General features: G+C 34.8%; 1 protein-coding gene across 1 annotated transcript; it reads right to left on the reverse strand.

The window, feature by feature from the left end:
- Positions 1–9,390, reverse strand: LOTGIDRAFT_219386 (hypothetical protein; the record flags this gene model as incomplete). The annotated part of the gene is made up of 20 exons (XM_009062764.1): positions 9,354–9,390; positions 8,768–8,929; positions 8,480–8,563; positions 7,695–7,912; positions 7,344–7,523; positions 7,004–7,090; positions 6,072–6,211; positions 5,684–5,777; positions 5,404–5,532; positions 4,939–5,037; positions 4,035–4,112; positions 3,528–3,631; positions 2,961–3,019; positions 2,783–2,834; positions 2,447–2,518; positions 1,891–2,017; positions 1,653–1,718; positions 1,240–1,338; positions 855–931; positions 1–100 (listed from the first exon to the last, which is right to left on the reverse strand). The coding sequence occupies exons 2-20, from the start codon at positions 8,922–8,924 to the stop codon at positions 1–3; spliced, it is 2,022 nt and encodes a 673-aa protein (XP_009061012.1). The 5' UTR covers positions 8,925–8,929; positions 9,354–9,390.
- Between the last annotated feature and the right edge of the window lie 697 nt (positions 9,391–10,087).

Raw genomic sequence — 10,087 nt, forward strand, 5'->3', positions numbered from 1 at the left:
TCACCAAACAGAACATTTCTTGATTGGATTCATAACACATTTTTCAGGACATTTGAACACTCTGGCAAAGTCTATGGAATTCTGACAAGCCCCAATTATCCTGAAATAAAAATTCTTATCTAAGAAAACGTTTGTTATAAATGGGCAAATAGGTTCAATTTACTCAAATTCAAGGCGCATAATTTCAAAATTTCATGATTGATCTGAAAGATCATATTGTCCACTCGGACGTCATACTGACAAATAAGACATGGCCGATTATCAGTAGCATTAGTTTGTACCCCAAAATGTACAAAAAAAAAAAAATGTCTTCATATGTTTATGTCCAAAAATATGTTCCAGAAGATACCAAATCAATCCTTCTTTTAAAATTTCTCTCTGGGAAACCCTTCCAGATGCTCTTGTCTTTGTTGTCGCGTTTTGAATCTCATCCTCGACGGCTATCCGCCTATTAAGTCAGTCTGCCCCAATTTGTAGCCCAAGTCTCGGGAATCTGGCGTCGCCACGGCCGATAATTCGGCCTAATTACACCGGCATCAGATCCCTCCATTCTGGCTTAAAGAAAATTGTCAAGCACACAATGTCATTGGTTGACTTCAGGTCGGGATGTAGAGACCACAAGGCAGAAATTCCAAACAGCGTTGTTTGACAACATTGCATTGAGGTAACTATACACCCATAGAGACCATACAATGCCCAGATTCCGACATAATTTGGCGAATTGTAGCCGATCGAGCAAATCTTCCAGCTCTGGTTGGTATCTGGTTGGCCATGAATCAGGGAGGGATAGTTGAAAACGGTAACTAAAGAGCAGTTAAATTAAGGAACTTTCATACATGTCGGGAAAATCTTACCTAAATCTATTCGGCGAATGCCTTTCTGTAAGTATTCTTTGTTTGGCCTCTTCTGGTCTTATATTAGTACAGAAAGACTATGAATGAAATACAAATTAGAAAATCGAAGAAGGAAAGGAATCGATGCAGTAAATGGAATATGAAAGTCTACAAATATGTAACTATGACATAAAATTTAAAACTTGTTTTATCCGAAAGCATTGGCTAAATTAACGACTCTTAAATATTATGATCAAATTCACTTTCTAGTTTGTGGCAGTTTCTTTTTCATTCATTTTGTTTTCATTATCACCATTCTGACGTCCGCGAGTGGCTGTAGAGTTCAGTTTTCGGATTTTTGATAGAAATATTCGAGGGACATAAAACATACTTAAATGGAACGAACCTGGGCATAATTAATAAATAATAGTTGGTCGTGGGTAAACGGTAAACCAGGCAGTGGTGCTTCTTCTTTACCCTTTTCAGCTACCCATTTTCTATAAGCCTGTGAAATAAACGATCTTGAGAAACGGAAATTTCTTTCGCTAAGCTAATTAATAATAGTGTTCAAATTTCAGCCTTCAAATTCATGTGCGTCAAGAATTATCCGCGTTAAAATCAAAATGACATCCTGTCTTGATACGACGCCACATACAGAAATGAACCATGAAATTAAAAAGTATATTTGAAGAGTTATGTAATTTTCGTGCAGTTCTAGTTGTTCTGAAGACTATTTACATTATATATACTCTCCGAAATCAATCCGCGAAAAGGCAAACCATATTACAGAAGAGCAGATGGGAAAAATGGGCAACCTACTTGATATGCCTGTATGAGACCACCACAATCTGCTATATTTTCTCCTAGGCTATTAATCCCATTCATCTAAAAAAAAAATTTATATGCATTTTCTTACTCCATCCACAGTTGATTCTTCCTACCGACGACCTAATCAAAATGAATCCACTCCTCTTATGCTTAACCAAATGGTCTACCATTAAAGTTCCATTGAGGCTCTGCAACATATTCACAGATTTAACTACATAAAATAACTTACCTTCGACCCAATTTCAGGGACAGTAAAATCAGAATATTGGTCTATTAAACATTGGGCTTGTTTTTTAAAGTTAGCTATTGATGTGTTGGTCCACCACTGTTTTAAATTACCATATTCATCAAATTGTCTACCTGTAAGAAATAGTACGTAGATCAATTCCGAGCCTATACTTAAAATTATATAGCATACAATTATAAAGGCTTTATACCGCAGTCCCGTTCAAATGACGCTACTCTTAACCAATCTGAGCGTGGCAAGTAGAAGCGGTTTCTGAACAACATATCAAATTGTGGGATAGCGAAATCCAAAGTAGAGTAATAAAATAAGCATCTTTGCGTTTCGGTATCCCACAATGCGTTATGTCCTAAAAGAACGGGTTGTACGTGATACATTGGTTGAAATAAGCTAATTAATGGGACTGTGATAGAAAACTCGCTAAGTGAAGCTTGATGGAGACGAAAAAAAAAAAAGAAACGAAATTTAAAACTAATTTTAATCAAATTTGCTAATATCAGTCTTTGAGTCGCAAGGGAAAAATCTCCGAAAAATCGTAAACATACCAATGTCATCGAAACCATGAGTTATTTCATGCCCTATTACCATACCAATGCCACCAAAGTTAACGCTCCTATAAGATTGACAAAAATCAAGTAATCACATAAAAACAAACATTTAGGCCATTCAGGTCTGGAAAAGACCCAAGAATTCTGACTGTAGTTTTCCGTCACATTGTTTTTTTTTTTTTTAATCACTTGCTTCAAAACAGGTAACATGTTTCGATAAAATTCAATATCTTTGTAAATAAACTTGTCAGTTTCGTTGGGATTCCATTAGCCTTCCGTTTGTTGGCGCTTCAAGTTCTAAGAGTGATATGAAAAATATATTAGCATACCTAGGATAGGTTTTACTATAAAATCTGTTCTGAAGGATGGCCGCAGGAAATTCTGGAAATGAAAATAGGTTTGATAATATCAAGATAAATAAACTTTACCTAAGTTTTTTGAGTGTTTATTCTGCGTTTGATAAAATAGCAGCAATAACAAGGTCTACTGAATAGTAACATTACTTACCCATATAATTTGATAAAGGATAATAATTAGCATTAACAAAAGCTGGGCCAAATAACCATCTGAAAAAAATAAGCATTTGTTTTCTGCTGCAACCATTGTTATAAGGACGAACAGAATTGCCTTTTCCTCGCTTCTCGCCCTTTTCCTTGCCTTTTTTTTCACTTTTTCGTTGTCTGGACTTCGCGCCTTTTTCTCTGCCGAGAACGCGAGAAAAAGGACAAAAATAATACCAATACAAACGACAGAAAGATAGGAAAAGGGCAGGAAAGCGAAGGATAGGGCAAGAAAGCGATGAAAATGGCGAGATACTGAGGTAGTTATAGTGCGTGCATTGCCTCCTTTACTCCCCTGTGGCCTGTAATGTTCCGTAATATAACAGTAACCCTATGTCTGCCTATACCTGTGCTTCCGTAACATTACAACCTAAAATTCCTATGTTACCAAGAACTGGCCATTGTTGGTGGAATTCTTGAAACGGAATGGATTGATCTGGTTTGAATGCATCAGTCGATACAAACCCTCTTTAGTCAAGTCTATAATGTAAATGATGTGCATCACCATACTCACTTTGATTTATCGACTTGTTCTTGTAATAATTTTGCTTTATCGACTGTTTGTTGAAGCTCTGTAACTAATATATTGTTGAAATAATCACTTGAATTATACTTTATCTGAAGAATGAGAATGAAACCCATAATAATTTAAGGTCTCGTTTGAAAAAAAAAACCTATATTTATGATTGCAAATTTATTTGAGAAACGGCTTCCATGCCATTTAAATTTGGCAAAAAAAGTATTATCCATAGGGCCTATAACAATTATTTCAGATCGCTGGATTGTAATATTCCCAGAATTAAAGCTATCGTGCTTTCATAAAAAGTAAAATTATTTTTGACAAGAAGCCCGCGTGTCTTCTATATCTTGTACACATTTCTAGTGTGTTATAGAGAATTCTTCATGGAATATAATATATATAAAGTTACATATACTACAGAAGATTTCTTCACAATGTTGCAAAGTGCAATATTACGACATTAAACGTTACAAAAAAATTAATTCATATACATGTACTTACATTTTTATACAAATTATTTAAATAGGTGTCATTTAAAATCTCCTCTGGATATCCAACTCTTTCATCTAAGGCATTTGCCTACAAATGAAGAGAACAGTGTACATTGCCAACAGTCATATATTATAAAATCATGACACTTTGGTAAAGTCTTTAGTGAGGCAAAAACTATTATTTTCTATACTGCCACTGCTATGTTAAAATTCAAGAGATCAAGCTAAAAAGCCCTGTTTCCAACTAATAAGGCTAATCTATCGAGGTGTTTTTCCTTGTGAAAATTCTGAGGTCAAGAACGTCAGAAAATCGAGTAACGACGATATCCTTGGAATCCATAGACGCAAGAGGACAAAGCCCTAGTTCTAGCCAGAGTCTAGTTCTAAGGCCAAGATATCCTTTTATAGAAGCCATAGACGTAGAAGGCCGGAGCCCTATATCTTTAGAAATGAAATGAATGGAGTTTTACGTCCTACTTTTCTGCACCATGTGGGCTAATGAAGACGGGCAACGCCATGCAGGTACGATAAGGGAAATTTTGCCAGGACAGCGACATTAGCCTGCTCTTTTTCGATTTCCAACTGTCGAGGGATCTTTAACGTGCACAGCCTGTAGCACACGGGGCCTCGGTTTATTGTCCCATCCGAACGACTAGACGCTTTTTCCATGTCAGCCCCTCTTCCCTGCATCACTGACAGGGGGAAACCAGGTTGAAAAAGCCGGAGGTATTATCTCGACCTATGCCGGGATTGAACCCTGGACCTTCAGGTTAGCGAGCAAGCGTCTAACTCACTGAGCCACCGCGGCTCCCCCTATATCTTTAGAAATAAAGAAAAGGTTTTGATGTATGGATGAGTAAAATATATCATATTCCTCCCTCTCTTTCAGATATTTCACAAAGATGACGAGTCACCTTTTTTCTTGCGGCTTCTCGAGTTTCGTCATCCATCCAGATGTTTGATTCTATTTGATCACTAAATGCTGCTCGTAATTTATTTATCATTTCTAATATCTAAAAATACAAATTTCAGACAGATACACAACATAACCAAAAACTTTGTACTTAAACAACAAGTGTAATGTAAACTCGTGGCTTGAATGAGTGGACGCATGTAGAAGATTTAAAGAATTTCAGTCTGTTCTGTAGTTGATATTATTTCACTCAATTATATATTGCTGGTGGCTTAATTTGATTATAATTGTATACTTAGGTGCATTTGTTTTTAATTGTGTATGTATTTCAGAGTTTGGGGCCCGTGGACTTGCTTAAACCAGTCCCAATGGCAGTAGGAAATTGAAATTGTATCGATCGTCATTAAAAATCTAAATTCTTAAACTTTGGGAGAGGTCAAAATCGCGATATTTAAACTTAGCTTACAATTTTCTTGGATCCTTTATCAAATGCCGACTCTACAAATAGTCTACCAGCAGCCATATTTAATCCATTCTCAGTATACATAGAACATTTCTGCCATCTGGGTTTAGCTGTTCCTGTACCGAATACAACCTATATAACATATTAAATATGAGGATATACATCTTGTATGGCGCTGTATCTGGTTCAAAATAGGATCCAAATTAGATTGTTGTATCTGGATCAAAATAGGATCCAAATTAGATTGTATAATTTTAAATTTGAGTAATGCAATCATACTCACCTTTGAAAATTTATTGTACAATTCTTGATATTCTGGCGTTAAATCATTTAACAGATTCTCGATAAATCTCCAACACAGATAATTCGATACAACTCTAGAAAAAATCAACTCTAAAAAAGTCAAATCAACTCCAGAAAAAACAACTCTAGAAAAGTTAAATTAACTCGGGCAATGTTTTGTGTTGAGTAGAAATGCAATGTTTTGCACTTCCTGCGTTCTTATACTGATAGCATATATATATATAGATTATTTTTCATAAACTAGCCGACCCTGGATGCAGTGAACCCAATACCAATACACATATTTTGCAAAAGTAACACAAAAGCAAAAGCAACCGTAGAAAACCTTCTTTTGTTTAAAAGGGCTCATAGGAAAAATACACCAATACCTTTTGTTAGTTGATCCTATTAAATTTGAAAGCTGTGCAAAATATGCAGGAGCCGTGTTGATGATTTTTGTTTCATCCGTGATAGTAACATTTATCAAATCTATATGTAAAACAGATTGTAGATATTGTAACCAATTAAACTGAAATATAGACAGAGTGTGTATATCGTAACCAATTAAACTGAAATATAGACAGAGTGTGTATATCGTAACCAATTAAACTGAAATATAGACAAAGTGTGTATATCGTATCCAATTTAACTGAAATATAGACAGAGTGTGTATATCGTATCCAATTAAACTGAAATATAGACAGAGTGTGTATATCGTAACCAATTAAACTGAAATATAGACAGAGTGTGTATATCGTATCCAATTAAACTGAAATATAGACAGAGTGTGTATATCGTAACCAATTAAACTGAAATATAGACAGAGTGTGTATATCGTAACCAATTAAACTGAAATATAGACAGAGTGTGTATATTGTAACCAATTAAACTGAAATATAGACAGAGTGTGTATATCGTAACCAATTAAACTGAAATATAGACAGAGTGTGTATATCGTAACCAATTAAACTGAAATATAGACAGAGTGTGTATATCGTAACCAATTAAACTGAAATATAGACAGAGTGTGTATATTGAAACCAATTAAACTGAAATATAGACAGAGTGTGTATATCGTAACCAATTAAACTGAAATATAGACAGAGTGTGTATATCGTAACCAATTAAACTGAAATATAGACAGAGTGTGTATATCGTAACCAATTAAACTGAAATATAGACAGAGTGTGTATATGGTAGGCCTAACATTGAGTATATAGTGTGGTCGGTCAAATTCGAAAGTTTTTTTATGTTGCATCTTATAGAAGAAGACCAATAGAAGTAAATGGCATCAACGAAAGCTATACAAACAAAAACCTACTGTAGTATATTTCTCTTGCATTTCAGCTATCGTCATTTTATTGTATAGTGCTTCCTCATCTCGTCTTTCTTCCGCTGGTATAGAAATCTGTAAAAATGATTAACTATTGAACACATATATACGAAGGAATGAATATAATTATTGACTACATCTACATCTACCAACCAACCATCCAAGCATCAGAACAGCCATGCAGCAATTGTAGGACTAAGGAAATGAAATTAAAAATTTACCATTTTCGTACATTTCTAGTACTTCTGAATACTATTTACATATTTTCAAGACTAAAATCAACTCTCCAAAATGACATACCCGTCCCTTAAAGGACTATGATACTTACGTTTGCCAATTGTATTTCAAAGTCTACCATGTCTTTCATGTCTGATTCAGCTGTACTAGGATCAGCTCCCATCAATACAGCAACTTTTATTGCCACCTCTTCATAAGCTTTCAACATGGAATCATTGCGATCGTGAAGAAAATAATCTCTACCGGGCAAACCAAAAGACGATTGATCAAACTATAAAATCAATGAGACTTGGAGTTAATCGTTGCTTGAAGCTCAAACGATTATATGTATCTTAATAAATGATATCAATTTTGGACCACACTGATCAACAACACATCTGTCTGGTTGGCACAATGAAAATAGTTTCTAGCGCGCTTGGTGTTAAAAGACGTCAATACACACCTCTATGATATGTTCTTTTAACATTTTGGAATCGGGAACAACTTTCATGCTGATCACCGGAAGTACATCCCAGGTAAATTTGTTATACAGCGTTATGATAGACATGGTTTCTTCTAGACTAAATTGAGATTCTTGCCAAGAAGTCAGGGTCACTGGCCACTCTCCCATTTTCTTTAAGAAATTCAAAAGGGATGTGATTCCACCATTGTTAATACCCACTGAAATCAAACAAATCTTAATCTATTTACATGCTAACATACATGGAGAACTATTCAGAATCTTTCAAAAATCTAATGGCTTTCGTTCCGTTTTTTATTAAATTGTATTTGTTATGTAGCCACATTCGTAACCGTTCGTCCGATTATTACCAATTTCGAACTTGACCGAGATCTCATCAATAAATACATGCATAGCACGTTTCATCAAGATCGGATAAAAACTGTAACTTCTATCGCGCCTACAAGAAAAGTGAACAGACAGACGGAAGGACGGACGGACAGGGGCGACCATAATATACGTCCACATTTCCATGTGGGCGTATAAAAACACCACTATATAAATCATCAATGTAAATATCAACGAACAAAAGTTTAGAATACATTAGCAAACGAGAATATGTGTCAATTTTGACATTTTTTTCTAACCTGACCATTCAGAAATTATGGTCTAAAACCCTAAAAATTAAAATCGGTACAATAATTGTAACTTAATTAAAAAATTTCGTAAAATAAATGTGGTAGCAATAAAGCAAATATAGACTGTTTTACTACTTTAAGCTCACTTACCTAAGTCCATGCACGATTTGTATAATGTCTTTGCTTTTATTAGTGCCTCCGCCTCACCTGCGAAAATATCTTTTTCCAGTGCATCTGCAACAAATAAATAATGGATATATAGACCAAAATAAATTAAATAATCAAAAGAAAAATCAAACAATATTAACCATTAAAGAAAATCCACAAATTTTCTCAAAATGCAATATTGATCACCTAATATCAACAGCAAACCATCAACAATAGAGGGAACTGAAATCAGACTTTGTAATTATTAAAATAATACAGATCCAACATTACTTTTTAAGGTTATATCAACTGTTTCAAAATGCTCATCTATAACTCCAAAACTTGTTTTATCTTCAGGAATTATATGGTTCTTCTTCCAATTACCACAGGCAAAATCATAGAAATTATCACAAGGGTTTATATTGTAATCTATAGCATCATTTATCATAGCAGCTATAAAGTAAAACCATCAATATCACAATGGTTAAGGCCATTTAAAGATACCAAGGACAAAGTACTACACAGCTGAAGAAACTCAATTCGACTTCCGAATGGGATAATCTGAGTGCAGTTGAACTTTCAACAACTTACTGCTGGATTTAGTCTACCTGAGTGCGTAGACGACGTCAAATTAGCAGCTTTAAGAAATTGCCAACAGTTGCATGGGTTCTACATTCTATTAAAATTGAATCTAATGGTTCGTTCGAAATCTGAAACCAACTGCAATTAGCAGTAGTTATCTTATCAATATGAGCTCTTCTATCATGAGGTCTGCCAGGGCTATGATGAATAATAACAGTCACCAATCGGTATGAGCCCAAATAAAGTGAAAAAAAGACCAATCTAAGGTTTTGACATCTTGATGATCACAACGTACCTGTTCTGGCACAGTCAACAGTAACACATACTTCTTCTACAAAACGAATAATGATATAACTTACATATTAATATATCAATACATGATGGACATTCATGATTTTCTTAACTGTGTAAGAAGATGTAAAAGTTTACATTTGAGGGCCATAATTTTTTTGCTTAGTAATCATCATACCGGAAAGGTCATGGAACTAAAATGACCCTTGGTATGAAAATCACATTGCATATATTGGTCTCCAGCATGCAGTCCAGACAATTCAGTTAGCTGGTGTCCTGGAGAGGTGTTAATCGTATGCTCTTACCCTGGTTTTCAGATGCTCGTGCATGAAAAGGTTCATCTTTTCTTACTAGAATTCCAATGAGTAAACCTATAGCAATAACGGTGACTATGACGATTCCAACTATAAGGATCTTTTCCAGCGTAGTTCTTCTGTTGATAAAATTGCCTTCCTGAAAACTGATCATACAGAATTTGATAATATTTAGACAAAAGCAAGGAACGATGGTGCGAAATTCTGGGGTTTTTGCATAAATAAACCTTCTTCATTTTCTCCCTCATCGGTGAGAATTCTAGGAGAGATTACTTTCGTAGGGGTTGGACTCGGGTTTACATAATGTAATGTTGGTAAAATAGAAGATTTCTTCTTAATTTGAAGCTCTATGTCAGGAATCTGATATATATGAATTTATGCAAAACGAGCCAACATTTTATTGGGACATAGAGGGAAGCGAACC

The sequence above is a fragment of the Lottia gigantea genome (genome assembly GCF_000327385.1).
Source record: "Lottia gigantea unplaced genomic scaffold LOTGIsca_53, whole genome shotgun sequence".
Taxonomy (NCBI): Eukaryota; Metazoa; Mollusca; class Gastropoda; family Lottiidae; genus Lottia; species Lottia gigantea.